The sequence below is a fragment of the Bos indicus x Bos taurus genome, chromosome 11 (assembly GCF_003369695.1).
Source record: "Bos indicus x Bos taurus breed Angus x Brahman F1 hybrid chromosome 11, Bos_hybrid_MaternalHap_v2.0, whole genome shotgun sequence".
NCBI classification, from domain to species: domain Eukaryota; kingdom Metazoa; phylum Chordata; class Mammalia; order Artiodactyla; family Bovidae; genus Bos; species Bos indicus x Bos taurus.
This window is the reverse complement of record NC_040086.1, coordinates 3,842,427-3,859,638: the sequence shown is the minus strand read 5'-3', so window position 1 is coordinate 3,859,638 and position 17,212 is coordinate 3,842,427. Positions and strand designations below refer to the sequence as shown.

The 17,212-nt window shown below is 39.5% G+C and overlaps 1 protein-coding gene across 2 annotated transcripts in view; it reads left to right on the top strand.

Moving 5' to 3' along the window:
* Positions 1–17,212, top strand: part of MGAT4A (alpha-1,3-mannosyl-glycoprotein 4-beta-N-acetylglucosaminyltransferase A) — a 126,327-nt gene that overhangs the window by 61,885 nt on the left and 47,230 nt on the right. For both annotated transcript variants that reach the window (XM_027554657.1, XM_027554658.1), the window contains exon 5: positions 4,866–4,999. In XM_027554657.1, coding sequence (XP_027410458.1) covers positions 4,866–4,999 — 134 coding nt within the window. The remainder of the gene's footprint in view (positions 1–4,865; positions 5,000–17,212) is intronic.

Sequence of the window (17,212 nt, the reverse complement as noted above, 5' to 3'; positions counted from 1 at the left end):
CCTATAATGAGAAGGATATCTTTTTTGGGTGTCAATTCTATAAGACCTCGTAGGTCTTCATGGCGTCATTCAACTTCAGCTTCTTCAGCATTACTGGTTGGGGCATAGACTTGGATTACCATGATATTGAATGTTTTGCCTTGGAAACGAACAGAGATCATTCTGTCATTTTTGAGATTACATCCAAGTACTGCATTTTGGACTCTTATGATGGCTACTCCATTTCTTCTAAGGGATTCTTGCCCATAGTAGTAGATACAATGCTCAGTGTTACGTGGCAGCCTGGATGGGAGGGGAGTTTGGGGGGAAATGGATACATATGTATGTATCGCTGAGTCCCTTTGCTGTTCACTTGAAAGGATCACAACATTGTTAATTGGCTACACCCAAATACAAAATACTGTTCATGGGGTTCTCAAGGCAAGAATACTGAAGTAGTAAAATTCACCCATTCCAGTCCATTTTAAGTTGCTGATTCCTAGAATGTCGACGTTCACTCTTGCCATCTCCTGTTTGACCACTTCCAATTTGTCTTGATTCACATACCTAACATTCCAGGTTCCTATGCAATATTGCTCTTTAACAGCATCGGACGTTGCTTCCACACCAGTCACATTCACAGCTGGGTGTTTTTTTTTGCTTTGACTCCGTCTTTGGCTCAGCCTTATTTAACTCAATGAAACTTTGAGCCATGCCATGTAGGGCCACCCAAGATGGACAGGTCATGGTGGAGAGTTCTGACAAAATGTGGTCCACCGGAGAAGGGAACAGCAAACCACTTGAGTATAATTACCTTGAGAACCCATAAACAGTATTTTGTATTTGGGTATAGTCAATTAACAATGTTGTGATGGTTTCAGGTGAACAGCGAAGGGACTCAGCGATACATACGTATGTATCCATTTTCCCCCAAACTCGCCTCCCATCCAGTCTGCCGCATAACACTGAGCAGAGTTCCCTGTGCTTACAGTAGGTCCTTGTTGCTTAGCCATTTTAAATATCGCAGTGTGTATGTGTCCATCCCAAACTCCCTCTCTCCTCTTCCCAGCCTTCTCCCCAGCAACCATGAGTTCCTTCTCTAAGTCTGAGAGTTTCTATGTTGTAAGTTGCAACTGTGGTTTTAGATTGTCTGGTACATTACAGACCAGACAGATGTATTACAGATGCATAATTCATACTTGAATGGGAAATACTGGACAGTGAATCAATGGAACAGAGTACCTAGTCCAGCCCTCGGGCTCTATTTCTGTTTGGCTACTCGACGCACCTTGCTCCTCACGTCAGGATGACGAGTGTGCTCAGTTGCTTCCGACTCCTTGTGACTCCATGGACTGTAGTCCACCAGGCTCCTCTTGTCCATGGGATTTTCCAGGCAAGAATACTGGAGTGGGTAGCCATTCCCTTCTCCAGGAGATCTTTCCATCCCAGGGATTGAAACCAAGTCTCCTGAGTCACAGGAGGATTCTTTACCATCTGAGCCATGAGGGAAGCCCCCACTGGGAGGATGATACGGCCTTATTGTTGATGTTCCTCAAGTTTTTCTTCCGAACTCTGACCCTTTAGAATACTTTCATTTTCTACCTTGTAAACCATAGAAGAAGAATTGTAGCAAACAGGACAGGCTGGGTTATGCAGTGGTAACTAACAACTCCCCAGATTTAATTAATTGAAGGTTTATTTATTTCTGCTCAAAATACATGTTCATTAGGGTTAGCAGGGGACTTCATGCATCACTGACCACTCAGGATCCAGGCTGATGGAGCAGTTGCCATGTTAAATGTTAAATGGCTGCTCTGCTGAGCAGAGAAGATTTCACACTACAGTTCCAGGTACTCAGGACCTGAGTTACACGTGGTGGTGACTCATTGTTACTAGTCATGTCCTCTCCCCCCAAGTTCCCCAGCCACTCAGGTGGTGCTAGTGCTGAAGAGCCCTCCTGCCAATGCAAGAGAAATAAGAGGCATGGATTGGATCCTTGGGTTGGGAAGAGCCCCTGGAGGAGGGTATGATACTCCAGTATTCTTGCCTGGAGAATCCCATGAACAGCGGAGCCTGGTGGGCTACAGTCCGTGGGGTCACAAAAAGCTGGACACGACTGAAGCGACTTAGCACACAGCATGCACCAAGAGGACTTTACCACACCTCCAGAAGGCAGGAAAGAGCTGTCCTTTTTTTATGGTATTTTGTGAATTACCACTGGCATGGATACTCTTAATTCTGTAGATTTAGCTGAAATCAGTACTTTCCTTTTTAGTGCTTTTGGAGACCTTGAGTGCCTTGATTTAAACTAAAGAATATCTATTTCAGGTCCAAAACAGTCTATTGGGGAAAAATGGCTTCTTCTCTAAACATGCCATCTAACTCTTTGTGTCTGTTCTCCACAAAGTTTGGTAACCTTTTAAAATTGCAAATGGATACTGTCACTTCCCCACTTACCACCTTACAATGGCTTTCCCTTGCACAAAACTAAAACTAAATTTAAGGTTATATGTGATCTGATCCTGAACTGATTCGTCTGAGTCTAATCTCATTCTGCTTTGGATACGTTCTATTCTTGCTCTTGCATGACTAGCTTAAGACCACTCTGTCTTCAGCACCCAGCTATTTCCTCATCTTCTTCATCTTCTCTCTCTCATCGTTAATTACCAGCTCAGTTGATATTAGAGAGTCTGTTCATGACTGTACTGTCTGTACAGGTACCTTTCCTTCCCCTGTCCTCTGCACATTCTTTTTAATATTGCCACGTTTTAAGATTTTTGTTGTTGTTGAGGTGCTAAGTCATGTCTGACTCTTTGTGACCCCATGGACTGAAGCACAACAGGCTCCCCTGTTCTCCACTATCTCCTGGTATTTGCTTAGATTCCTATCCATTGAGTTGGTGATGCTGTCTAATCATCTGATCCTCCGGCGCCCCCTTCTCCTTTTGCCTTCATTCTTTCCCAGCATCAGGGTCTTTACCATTGAATTGGCTTTTCACATCAAGATTATTAAAAATTGTTTATCTTTTTCCATCCTCTAGAATGTGTTCAGTAAGAAAGGTCCCATGAAGGCAAGGACCTTATCTATGTTGGCCACTCTTATATCCCTAACACCTAGAATAATGCCTTGTGTTTAATGTGGTCAATATGTATGTTCAAAACAAATATAGCACTTCTTTTTTTGAGTCCTTGAAAACTCTTCAGCCCAGAATGAGAGAGAGGATTATGATATTCACACTTGGGGGTTTCCCTTAAGCTATTTGGACCTTAGTATTCTGAACTGCACAATCCTGGTAGTAAAATCATGGACCCATAATCTTTAAGCCTCCTTCTAGCTTTAGAAGTCTATGACCTCTAAGTATTGGGTTGGCCAAAAAGTTCATTTGGATTATGGGAAAAGCTGATATTTTGTAGTACAGTATCTCCAATAAATTGTTACATTATTAAAACTTCATTTAAAATTTTGCAAGTTACTTCTCCACTGATAAATAATGCTTAGGATACTAAGACTTTGAAAGATGTTATTTTTAAAAACATTGTGAAATACTGTAATATATGTGTTCCTAAATATTACTGTGCTGTGCAGAATTGTGTCATAAAATGCTAAAAATGGGGTTAGGATCACAACACTCAAAAACACTGTCAGTTGCACACGAAGAAAAGATGAGCTAATCAAAGCGGTGGCACGATGTCGCACATACTCAGTGTCAGAGAAATGCGTAAACACTACAAGAAATACCATATTCCGTCAGTACCTTGTGATGAAGACTTGAGGTTTGCTTGTTGAAGTGGGCTTCGGAGGGACTGCAGCCTGGAAGGTTTTTGTGAAGTGGTGCAAAGTGGGCGGACTGAAATCTGGTGGAAAGTTGTAGCACCAGAAATAGACGGGTGTGGTTCTCAGCGTGCAGTGAAGTGAGACAGCTGTGCATTATTTTTACCCGGCTTGGTTCACTTTTCTGAACTCAGTCCAAATGGGTACGGTTTTCTGTGCTCACCTAGTGTTTGTTTGTCCCGGGGGGGAATTGCATAAAAGCCAACATAAAATCCACATCATGCTCAGATTGTTCTCTAGTGTATTCATCATGTCGGAAGAATGCTTTAAAACAAGCATTATGGTAGACCTGACTGTAACTTTAAGACTTTAAGTTGCACAAACAGAACACAATTTCCGCATTACCTCACTTAGTTTCTGTAAACATTCACACCTTTTGTAGCTGTTGTATAATGATCAAAACCAGGAAATTAGCATTAATGCTGTTAACCTTGGCTCTTACTCAGATTCTGTCATTTTATTACTGTTGTTGCTGTTATTCTGTTCCAGGATATAACTCAGGATCCCGTATTTCATGTACTTGTCAGGTCCCCTTAGTCTTCTCCAGTCAAGGACAGTTCCTCATCCTTTCTTTCCTGGTCTTGGTGGAGTATCCCCTGAGTTTGTATTTGTCTGACGTTTCTTCATGGTTAGATTGGGGTTATGAATTTGGAAAAAAGCCACAGAAGGGCTGTTGTGTCCTCCTTAGGGCGCCTCATACATAACATGTGAGACATTAATTTTTAGGATGTGTTTAATATTTCTAAGTTTCAGTTATATAATAAAATCTGTTGTTTATACTTTACTGTTCATTTTTACTGTGTGGCTTAATGTCTTTCATCTTTATCAGTTCTTTGACATTATTGCTTTCCTTACGAAGAAGCCATATGGAAAAGAATTACTGTGTAATAGGCATACCCCATATCTTTGATTATTTTTCTTTCTGAAATGTAGTATATTTTGATCACCCAATTCTTTCTATCAATTTTAGAGTGTATAATTTTGAAATAGTGGAGTTTTTCTGCATTGTCTCTGTGACATCTTTTAATATAATTACTATCATTTTTTTGTTTCAGTTTCAATAGTAATGGGAATTCCTACAGTGAAGAGAGAAGTTAAATCTTACCTCATAGAAACTCTTCATTCCCTTATTGATAATCTGTATCCTGAAGAGAAGTTGGACTGTGTTATAGTAGTCTTCATAGGAGAGGTAATTATTTGTTATATATATATATTTTTACTATGTATAATCTGTAAGAATTGAGACCATATTTTGAATATGCTCTTATAAACTTTTTGTATAAAATGTGATGAGCAGTAGCAAAGGTTAGGTGGTCTATTCCATCTGACAGTTAAATATAAATCTAACTTGTAATCTTTGCATTCACTTCCTTTCTGTATTCACAATCCAGGAATGGTAATATCTGTTGTCAGTTGGATGATATTATATATATAGATCCTTTACAAACGAGTCTCCATTTTTAGCTCCAGGACCTGAACTTGGAGATTTGCATTAATGTCTTTGGGGAGCTTTGAAACCTGAGAAAGGTTTAGCCTAGGCTGGGGTTTCTCTCATTTCTATCCTCCCTACCCCTTCTCTGCACTCCCAATGTCCAGCACATTATCGTAAACCTATGGCTGATCCATGGTGGTGTTTCTCTCATTTCTATCCTCCCTCCCCCTTCTCTGCACTGCCAATGTCCAGCACATTATTGTAAACCTATGGCTGATCCATGGTGGTGTTTCTATCATTTCTGTCCTCCCTCCCCCTTCTCTGCACTGCCAATGTCCAGCACATTATCGTAAACCTATGGCTGATCCATGGTGGTGTTGGTAGACACCACCACAGTGCTGTAAAGCAGTTGTCCTTCATTTCAAAACAAAGAAACTTTAAAAAGTCAAAAAATGAAAAGTCAAACATCATGTTAATGATAAATACTATATTTCTTTTATTTTAGTCTCCTCAAAAGATATGGGGAAAGAGTAAATCTGGAGCAAGTTTTTTTAATGAGGAAGAAGCACCCTGGAATAAATATTTCCTTAATTATTATATAGAATTTCAGAACATAAGAAGGTTTTATAACCTCATCTGATGATTCTGGCCCACTGATTGCCAACTTTTCAGTGTTTCCTGTCTCTTTTTAAATGAAAATGTTCTTGTTTATATATAAAGAATAAACACATGTATATTGTTCAGAACATTACAGAAATATATATTGAAAAATTGCCTGTAATTCCTCCATATAGATATAACTACTGTCACTATTTTGAAATACATATATCTTGAGGTATGAAATATGAAATACATATATCTTAAGACATTTTTCCCCTGGCTGTATACATATATGTAAGTGGAATTGTTCTGTATATCTCTTAGTATCATGGACATTTTCCCAAGCTAAAACAGATAGCTGTCACACCATCATTGTTATGGCATCGTAACATTCCACTGTATGGTTTTTAACATTCTAGATTTAGTTTCTGATTGACAGATTTAGACTGTTTCACACTTTTGCTATTTTCACAGTGCACTGAACATGACTATAAATAAATGGTTGTGCACTTGGCTGGTACTGATGCAGGATCAATTCCTAACTAACATGGAATTACTGGGTAAAGTCCACATACATTAAATTTTCACACCTGGGCAAGATGCCGTGCAGAAGTTAAGCTGCTCATGTCCCTTTTCAGCAGTCTGGGAGAGAGCTTGGTACCCTGTCCCCAGGCTCTGTGAGATAATGTTACTATTCTTCAAGTTTATTTTGGCTAATTTGATAGGTAATGATAATACATTGCTTTTGTTTAATTTGGATTTGTCTATTGAATGGGTTTACATGGTTTATATATATTTGGGCCATTTGTATTTATAATATTATTATTATTTAACTCATTTATTTTAATTGGAGGCTAGTTGAAATATTGTGGTGGTTTTTGCCATACATTGACATGAATCAGCCACAGGTGTACATGTGTCATGGCACCCTACTCCAGTACTCTTGTCTGGGAAATCCCATGGACGGAGGAGCCTGGTGGGCTGCAGTCCATGGGGTTGCTAAGAGTCGGACATGACTGAGCGACTTCACTTTTCACTTTCCTGCACTGGAGAAGGAAATGGAAACCCACTCCAGTGTTCTTGCCTGGAGAATCCCAGGGACGGGGAAGCCTGGTAGGCTGCTGTCTATGGGGTCGCACAGAGTCGGACACGACTGAAGCAACTTAGCAGCAGCAGTACATGTGTCCCCCTGTCCTGAACCCCCCTCCCACCTCCCTCTGCCTCGGGTTGTCCTCTGGGTTGTCCCAGTGCACCAGCTTTGAGTGGCCTGCTTCATTCATTGAACTTGGACTGGTCATCTGTTTCACATATGGTAATATATGTGCTTCAATGCTATTCTCTCAAATCATCCCACCCTTGCCTTCTCCCACGGAGTCCAAAGTCTGTTTTTTACATCTGTGTCTCTTTTGCTATCTTGTATATAGGGTCATCGTTACCATCTTTCTAAATTCCATATATATGCGTTAATATACTGTATTGGTGTTTTTCTTTCTGACTTTCTTTCTTACTCTGTATAATAGGCTCCAGTTTTACCCACCTCGTTAGAACTGACTCAAATTTGTTCTTTTTTATAGCTGAGTAATATTCCATTGCATATGTGTACCTCAGCTTTCTTATCCATTGATCTACCAGTGGACATCTAGGTTGCTTCCATGTCCTAGCTGTTGTAAACAGTGCTGCAATGAACATTGGGGTACATGTGTCTCTTTCATTTCTGGTTTCCTCGATGTTTACACCCAGCAGTGGGATTGCTGGGTTGCATTCTATTTCTAGTTTTTTAAGGAATCTCCACACTGTTCTCCATAGTGGCTGTGCTAGTTTGCATTCCCACCAACAGTGTAAGAGGGTTCCCTTTTGTCCACACCCTCTCCAGCATTTATTGTTTGTAGACTTTTCGATAGCAGCCATGCTGACGGATGTGAGATGGTTCCTCATTGTGGGTTTGATTTGCAGTTCTCTGATAATGAGTGATGTTGAGTAGCCTTTGCTCATTTTCATTTGTAAGTGTTGATTTATAAGAAATTTTCATATGAATGAACTCTGACTGTTTAACTCTTGTCCAGTTTGTTTTTTGCATGAGCTTTGTTTATGATGTTTTTGTCTGTTATAGAAATTTTACATTTTAATTAATCAAATTTGTCAATCACACATTGTATATCAGTAGAAATTGGTACAACCTCTTTAGAAAGCAGTTTGTCAGTTGCTGTTAAAATGTCAGGTCTCCTCTGTGAGCTAACATCCTGCTTCTAAAAATTGATCCAGTAGAAACATTTTTGAGTATTTAAATATATTCCAGCACATGACACATTCATACAGCTCTTAAAGTGCATTGACAAATGAATGGAGAAAATGGTCTCGTGAAATAGACTGGGAACCATTTTTTAAATTAATTCTTATTGAAGTCTCACTGTTTTACAATGTTGGTTAGTTTCTGCTGTGCAGTAAAGTGAGTCAGTTTTATATATGTGTATATATTTATATATATCCCCTCTTTTTTAGACTTTCTTAGACTTGAAACTGTTAGTAGCAGATATCTTGAGAACGGGGATTTTGGGAAGATACCACTTTATATTGCATTTAGTTTTGTAAAATTAAAACTGAAAAAATTGCTCTCTCTTTGTTTTTGACTGTGCTGGGTCTTTGTTTCTGTGTGGGAGCTTTCTCGAGTTGTGGTTCCGGGCTTCTCATTGCAGTAGCTTTTCTTGTTGGGGAGCATGGGCTCTGGGGTGTGTGGGCTCAGTAGTGTGAGGCACGGCTTAGTTGCTCTATGGCATGTGGGATCTTCCTGGACCAAGGATCAAGTCTGTGTCCCAGGAATTGGCAGGTGGATTCTTATGCACTGTACCACCAGGAAAGACCTAAGATTAGAACTTTTTTGCAACGAGCTTGTACTGATTTTTATCAGGAAAAAAGCCTTAAAATTTAAAAACTATAGAATAAAAAACTATCCTTATTCATTTGAAAAGTTGTACTCAGCTTAAAGACAGAGATAAACGCTTGCTGTTGTTCAGTTGCTCAGTTGTGTCCAACTCTTTGCGACCCCATGGACCTCAGCACGCCAGGCTTTCCTGTCCTTCACTGTCTCCTGGAATTTGCTCAAGTTCATGTTTATTGAGTTGGTGATGCCATCCAGCCATCTCATCCTCTGTCTCCCCATCTCCTGCCTCAATCTTTCCCAGCACCAGGCTCTTTTCCAGTGAGTCAGCTCTTTGTATCAAGTGACCAAAATATTGAAGCTTCAGCTTCAGAATCACTTCTTCCAATGAATATTCAGGGTTGAGTTCCTTTAGGATGGACTGGTTGGATCTCCTTGCAGTCCAAGGGACTCTCAAGAGTCTTCTCCAGCACCACAGTTCTAAAGCATCAGTACTTTGGCACCCAGCCTTCTTTCTGGTCCACCTTTCACATCTGTACATGACTACTAGAAAAAACATAGCTTTGACTGTATGGACCTTTGTTGGCAAAATGATGTCTCTGCTTTTTAATGTGCTGTCTAGGTTTGTTATAGCTTTTGAACACTATGAAGATTCAGGGCCCTCTTGCTGTAGCTGTTTCTCTGATCACTAAGATGTAATAATGCTGGGTTTGGAGTCACATGACCTGTGTTCAGGGTCTGGATTCTGCCATTGGAGCAGGTAGTTTTTTTGGTCAGCCTCAGTTTCTTCATCTTTAAAAGGAGAATAATGCCTTTGAGGTCAACATTGTTGCAGGGAGGTGCAATGAGCTCACACTGAGGAAAGTCCCAGTATAAAATTATTAATCCCCACATTTGGTTCAACATTGATTAAGAGTTTTCACTTAAGTGTCTGGTAGCCTGGGACTCATTTAATACTATTCCCAAATGTGTGTTCTATGACTCTGACCATGATCTTCGTGTAAGATGGTTCCTAATCTAGATCTCTAGCTTCTTCTTGAGTCTCTACTTTCAACTGCTGACTTGATAACATTATTTGAAGTATTTTATGGGCAACTCTTAATCTGTCCATAACTAAATTAATCTGGTTTCTCCAAACTGCCTCTCTTCCAGGTTTCTGGTCTGTTTATTAAAGGTTCTTTATATCATAGTGTGGGCTTCCGTTATGGCTCAGCTGGTAAAGAATCCGCCCGCAATGCAGGAGACCTGGGTTCGATCCCTGGGTTGGGAAGATCCCCTGGAGAAGGGAAAGGCTACCCACTCCAGTATTCTGGCCTGGAGAATTCCATGGACTGTATAGTCCATGGGGTCGCAAAGAGTCGGATACGACTGAGCGACTTTCACTGTCATTTGACATCATAGGGTTAGTAGGTCTGGGCTGTGGTCATTCTGCTGTCAATTTGTTACATAGACCTTGGATGGTCTTGATTCCGTTTGTGTTATTTCTCACCCTAAACATTGCTTCTTCCTTTTCTTTCTTATTCCTCCTTCAGCTCCCAGCTCATCCCTCTTATGAAAGTTTCCCCTACTCTCCCATTTGAAATTAACCTAGAGTGAATTGGCCAAAGTAAATTTGTGTTTGGCTAACCTTTTCAGCTTTTATAAAAGTATGAATTACCATGGGTCTACTTTAACATGTGAGGAGAAAATTAGAATTGAAAAAACTAGACAAGAATACACATAGGCAGTGAAGCAGGTCATAGTCTCTTCATCCTTGTTGAACTTTCTGTTCTTTGTGTTTTTTCCTTGAAGTGGGGAACCGTAAGATGCCCCTTGGGGAAGAAAGGAGAGTCAGAAAAGTAATCATCTGTTGTGTTTCTATTTCTTTGTTCCTCTCTGATGATTTTTCCTTAAATATCCATTGGTTTAACTTGATGAGATATTTACAGAAAATTCAAGGTTTTGAACAGTTGGCTGTTGGTGCATTACTGAGAGTTCAGTAACTGCATTCTGAAATTGCAGGAGAAGTAGAGAGGAATGAATGCCACGTGCTCTGAAGGATCTGTGATACCAACCAAGGGTGGTATTCCTATTTGAAGATTGCATCACTCTTGTGTTTCCTTATACTTAGAATATAATTCTTATTTTTGTATCCCAGTGATCCTTGGTTGTCTTATTTTTATGTATATATTTTACTATTAATTTATAATATTTCTTATTTCACAATCATTTCTATAATGTTATTTCTGTCACCATCATTTCTGGCAGAATATTTTCCTACAGTATACTCTGAATTTTAGCAAAAATTATTTTTTTATGTTCCTTTCTTATCTTTGGAGAATTCCCCATTTAATGAATCTTGTTGAAAGAAAGAGTCTTCCTCCCACTGTGGAAACTAAAAAATGCCAGATATTTGCTTGACTCGTTCAGTCATGTGACCTAAGCTCAGCTATGTGGCTGTTCCTTTCCCGGACTTTGCATGGAGCTTCAGTTTTTTCAGATGACATGGAAAACCCCTCCAAAACAGGCAGATTGCTTTGAGTAAGAGGAGAATTTATTAAGGTGGCTGGATACAGGATCAGTTTATACTTCTAAATGCCAATAGCAAAAAATTGGAAAATATGTTTAGCATTATTTTTCTAAAGAAGCAGAGATCATGGACAGTGCATTCCGGTGATGGACAGTGGTGGTATTGGGGTCTCCAGGGACTACAGGGGCAGAGTCCAGAGCACCAACTATTGATGGATGGTGAGGACTTGAAAGCTATGGCATTGTGACCATTCTGTGATTTTTGGCTCTGACCCCGCTTTATTTCTGCCGCCTTCCTAGCCTGGTTCCTCAGCCTCACTGGAGGTTCTGCGAATTCTAACCAGTAGTCTTCAGTAAATTGTTTTTCTAACTATTCTACCTGAGTCAATTTCTGTTGGTTCCAACTAAGATCCTGTTTGCCTAGAAACAATCTGAAAGCCATATGTAATTATTTTTAAGTTCCTAAACAATAGATTTCAAGTTGTGATCCTACAATGAAATAACAAATTCATCATGTTGGGAAAATACCTAAAAGTAGTCTCTGAAAAGTTGAGTTTAGAGACTTTCTGGCTCCTTGGAGTGTTTTAATATTTGGTGTGAGTAAGTTTTGCTTTTTCCTCGGTTTCCGGTTTTACTGCTGCACACATCCTAGTTTGAGTTTTGCGGTGAGAGTGCCAGAGACCTTTAGTATGCTTTCTTTAAGTTCTTTGATTTAAATTGAGTCAGTAGTGCTAGTTGGTTAGCAGGCCTGTGGGCAGGATTTGCAGAGCAGGTAAATTTGTAAATGAAAACAAATTGAATAATAACCAGAGAGAATTGATCCAGTTGCTGTGGATTTTAATTTTTTGTTCTATGTTTTATTTGCAAGGGAAAATTATTTGCTACTTAGTTAATTTTTTGGTCAGGTAATAGGATCATATGGTTTAAAAATTATAAATGTGTGTTATATACCCCAAAAAGTCTCTCCTGTAAGGCTGTTCCCCTTGCCTGTTGTTGTTGGATTTTTTATTTTAAGCTTTTATATTGGACATTAGCCAATTAACAATGTTGTGATAGCTTCAGGTGGGCTGCAAAGGGGCTCAGCCATGCATATACATGTGTCCATTCTCCCCCAAACTCCTCTCCCATCCAGGCTGCCGCATAACACTGAGCAGAGTTCCCTGTGCTTACAGTAGGTCCTTGCTGGTGATCCACTTTAAACACAGCCGTGTGTATGTGTCCCTCCCAAACTTCCCGCCTCCATCTCCCCTACCCCACCCCTGGCAACGGCAAGTTCATTCTCTTAAGTCTGTGAGTGTGTTTCTGTTTTGCAAATACATCCGTTTGCATCATTTCTCTTTAGATTCCGCACGTAAGGGGTGGCGTGTGACGCGTGCCCTTCTCTGCCTGCCTTCACTCAGCACGGCGCTCGGTACGGCCCCCTCGCCTGTTACGGTTTTCTCCCCATTCAGAGATGCTTCACGAGTGTAGGCGTGGATGTGTTATTTTTCTCCCCGTTTCTACATAGATGATATAATACTAACAGACTTTCATATTAGAACAGTAAGAGCTACCTAGGTTTCTTGTCAGTTTTGATAAAATGCCTTCCTAGAAAGTGGTTCATTTTATAAGTTTGAAAATTTGCTTCATATAGAGTGGAGCAAAGTACTGTTCTTTTTGTGATGATTCCGCCGTAATCTCTTTGTTCATGTGTGTGTTTGTATGCCCTTCCCCTTTGATGGGTTAGCCAGTGGGTCTGCTTTTACTCATTATCCTCTAAACCATCTTTTAGGTTCATAATTTCTCTCTTTTGTTTTCTAATTTATTAATGTCTGCTTTTAACACTATTAATTTTTCGCTTTTGTTGTTCCCATTTTATACTTTGCAAACATCTTGACCCAGATGCTATGCTGATTTATTATATGCTATTTATTTTTTCCTTTTGCTAATATAAGAACTAATATAAATTTTCTTTTGAGTACTGTGTTAGCTGTATCCCATAGGTTCTAATGTGAAATGTTTCAATTCTTATTAGTCCATGATTTGTTAAATTGAAGTATCGTTTATTTATAGTGTTACAGTTTCAGGTGTCCAACATGGGGATTCAGTGTTTCTGCAGATTATCGTCCATTTAAAGTCATTATAAATGGCTATATTTTTTGTATCTATTAATTTCCTACCCCTACCCTGCACCATCTGTGATTTTGGTTTGTGTTTCCTCTTCGACCAAGGAGATGACCAAGAGTGTTCATAAATTTTCTTGTTGGTAGGGGCTTTTTGTTTTTTTGCATTGGTTATTTTGGGGGGAAGTTTCACATTTCATTTTTAAAAACTATTTTGAAATAATCTTCAACTTGTAGGAAATTTGCAGAAGTTATGCTGAGTTCCCAGATACCCTGTCGCCGATCTCCCCAAATGTCGGCATCGTACATGGCCATAGTGTGCATCTGTGTGCATCCTGTGTGTGTCTGTTGGGAGGTGCAGCCCAATACCACAGGGTTTATTCTGGCCTCCGAGCTCATTCCTTAGTTTTATCTCTTTTGCTCCAACGATGAGAAGTTTGGTCCTCATGCTTCATAGTGTAGCTACTTCCTTGGTGTGTGTGCTCAATTGTGTCCGACTTGCAGCCCCAGCGACTGTAGCCCGCCAGGCTTCTCTGTCCGTGGACCTTTTCAAACAGTACTGGAGCAGGTTGCCATTTCCTGCTCCAGGGGATCTCTCCAACCTGGGGATTGAGCCCGTGTCCCTTACATCTTCTGCGTTGGCAGACGGGTTCTTCGCCACTAGCTCCACCTGGGAACCCCATCTACTTACTTGCTTAACCTACTTAAATCTGTTGATTGAAGTTCATTTTCTCGTTTTCCTCAAGAAAGGTTCATGTGAGGAATTTCTTTTTTTTCCCTAAGAGGTTAGGGGAGTAGTATAGTGCTGTTGCTGAAACTAGACAGATGTTATTCCAGCTTTCTTATTTTTGCTACAAGTAATCCATATTTAGTCTGATTGCCCAGAAGATTCTTTTTCAGTTTTAAAGCCTACTAATTTTGCTATAATATGTCTTGATTTTAACAACTATGTGTGGATCATTTTTCCTGGCACACGATATATTCTTTAGGTATATGGAGTCAAGTCTTCTTTAAGTTCAAGAAAGAACTTTTGAATGGTACCTTTTATTATGAAAACTTTAAGACATACAACAAAATTGATAGAATTTTACAGTAAATACCTATTTACAGACTACCTGAATTCTACTAATGTTTTCGTGTTTGTGTTTATCACATCTCTATCTATCATAATTTGAACCTTGCCCATTAAAAATTTGGATGATGGTGTTGAGTTTTTCAGAGTTCTTTGTATATAATGGATGCCATTCCTTTGTCAAATACATGATTTTGTGAATGTTTCCCCCAATCTGTGGAAGTCTGTGCATCTTTTTGCCTTGTCTTAGTGAGCACAACCTTTTCATTTTGATGAAGTTTAATTTGTCAATGTTTCTGACTTTGTCAACAGTTATGACTGTTGCTCTCCATGACTTAAGGAACCCTTGCTTCCCCCTAAATCATAAAGATTTTCTTCTCTGAAAAATTCACACTTCAACTCCTGCTTTAGGTCTACAGTCCATCTAGTGGTAATTTTTTGGTCACATTAAAGTTCACTGTTCTTATATGGATGTCATTTACTCTTGTACCAGGTACTGAAACACGTTCCTTTCCCCATTGGATTTCTTTGGTGCTTTGGTTGAAAATCCGGTGATCCTATAAGTGTGGGTCTTTTTTTGTTTTATTCCATTGATCTGTAGGTTGATCCTTATACAAATTCCTCACTATCTTAATGACTATAACTTTGAAGTATTGAAGTCAGGTAAGATTAAGTCCTCCAATTCTCTTCTTTTCAAGATTATTTTAGATACTTTAGGTCTTTTGCATTTCTGTGTATATTTTAGAATCATTCCAATCATTTCTACTATCTGCAGTTGCTTCACAACAGCTTCAACTGGGTGTGTTTTTCTTTTAAATTAATGAAGAAGTATTTGGTCCTGTTTTATGTTTTATGGCTATTGATGTAGTTATTTTTGTTCACAGGTTTTGATGAAGCTCTTCTTTATTTCTTGTGTTTTTCCTTAGTTGCTGTGTTGGTTCCTTCTTTGTGAATCATCATTGAAGGAAATGGCTTTTTTCTCTAGACTCCTGATTTATAGGAGGAGACGGCACAGGCTAGTTGGTGATTTGTTTTAGTTTTTGATCAAAAACCATGCCTTTGTAACTGCCACAGAGTCTGGCTGCTTCCTGCAAGTATAGCTAGTTTTCACAATTCTGCATGTTACCTTGGATTACTGGAATCAAACTGGGTTCCTTTTGAGTGTGAGAATTTTGGTTATTAATTTTGGTTTTACCGAAAATGGAGTTTGCAGTCGTAGCTGTTTCTCACCGGTGAGCATGTGTGACGTCAGCGCGGTGTTCCTGGGTGAGCTCTGTGTGAGCGCTTTGGTCTTTGTTGGTTAGACAGTCACTGTGCGTTCAGCTGGAGTTCTGACCTGAAGGCTTCGGGACTTGCTTCCACCCCACAGCACCTGACAAGTGCAGTTTCCTCAGAAACGGTGGCCATCGCTAGACTTAACATTTTCTCAAACTCGCATCATTACCTGTTTGTCATCTTTTTTAATAGAGGCAAAAGAATAGATTTCATTCTAAGTATGCTTTTACTCATTGAACTAGTATTTATTGAAGCACTAAAATGGGGAAGGTACTGGAGGAGATTAAAAAAAAAACCCACTAGACCGTAGATTGTGCCCTTAACTTGTAGTCTGGAATTACACAAGAATAATTTTTTCTGTACACTTTTCTTTTTTTGAAAAATTAGTGTTGGTTATATATGCACAAAGCTAAGTGCATTTAAGTTATATATGCACAAGAGTCCGATAGAATGAAAACAGCAGTCTCCTATCTTCATTCTTCCTCCCCCACCCCCATTTCCCTTCCTTTCTGTTCCCCATTTCCTCCCCCTCTGAGATCGCCAGCTCACTGGCCATCAGGGAAAGTAGAAATACTTCTTGTGATGCTGTTCAGTTGATTATCATTTTTGATCTTTTCGAAGAACTGACTCTTAGTTTTATTGCCTTTATCATTTCTATATTTTCATTTTATTTTTATTTATTTGATTAGATTTGTTGAAGTATAGTTGAATTATGTTAATGACTGCTATACAGCAAAGTGACTCAATGATACATATATATATATTCTTTTTCACAATCTTTTCCATTATTGAATATAGTGTTCATGCCTTTTGCAAACTTGCTGATGATCTGTCTAGTTATTAGTTGTTTCTATTCTTGAATTTAAATCACAGGTAACTGTCTTGGTACTTCAGAAGTATTTTTGACCTGTAATTTTTTTTAGCAGCTAGATTTTAAGATGTTGGGCTTCCCAGGTAGCTCAAACAGTAAAGAATCTGCCTGCAATGTGGGAGACCTGGGTTTTATCTTTGGGTCAGGAAGATCCCCTGGAGAAGGGCATGGCATCCACTCCATGGACAGAGGAGCTTGGTGGGCTAAGTCAAAGGGGTTGCAAAGGGTTGGACACTACTGAGCGACTAACACACACACACACACACACACACACACACACACACACACACAGACTTATGCGTTGATTATAAATCACACAAATGCTGATCAGGAGAGGTGTGTGTGTGTGTGTGTGTGTGTGTATCTATATGTCCTATAAAAGTTGCTTGTAGTTATTTACCGAACTGTGGTGTTAGACATATCATTGAATGAAACAAAGCCTCTTCCCAATGAAACTTACATTGTCAAGAAGGACAGATAAATGTGTTAGATGGTAGTGAATAATATGTTAGATGGTAGCAGAGAATAAATCAGAGTGAATAATAAAGGAAGTACCGGTTTATTTGAGTGATCAGGACCTTTGGGCAAAGACCTGAAGGGTGCAGCAGCTGAACAGTCCAAGTGGACTCACAGTGTGTGCAAAGGCCCTGAGCTGAGAGCACTGCGT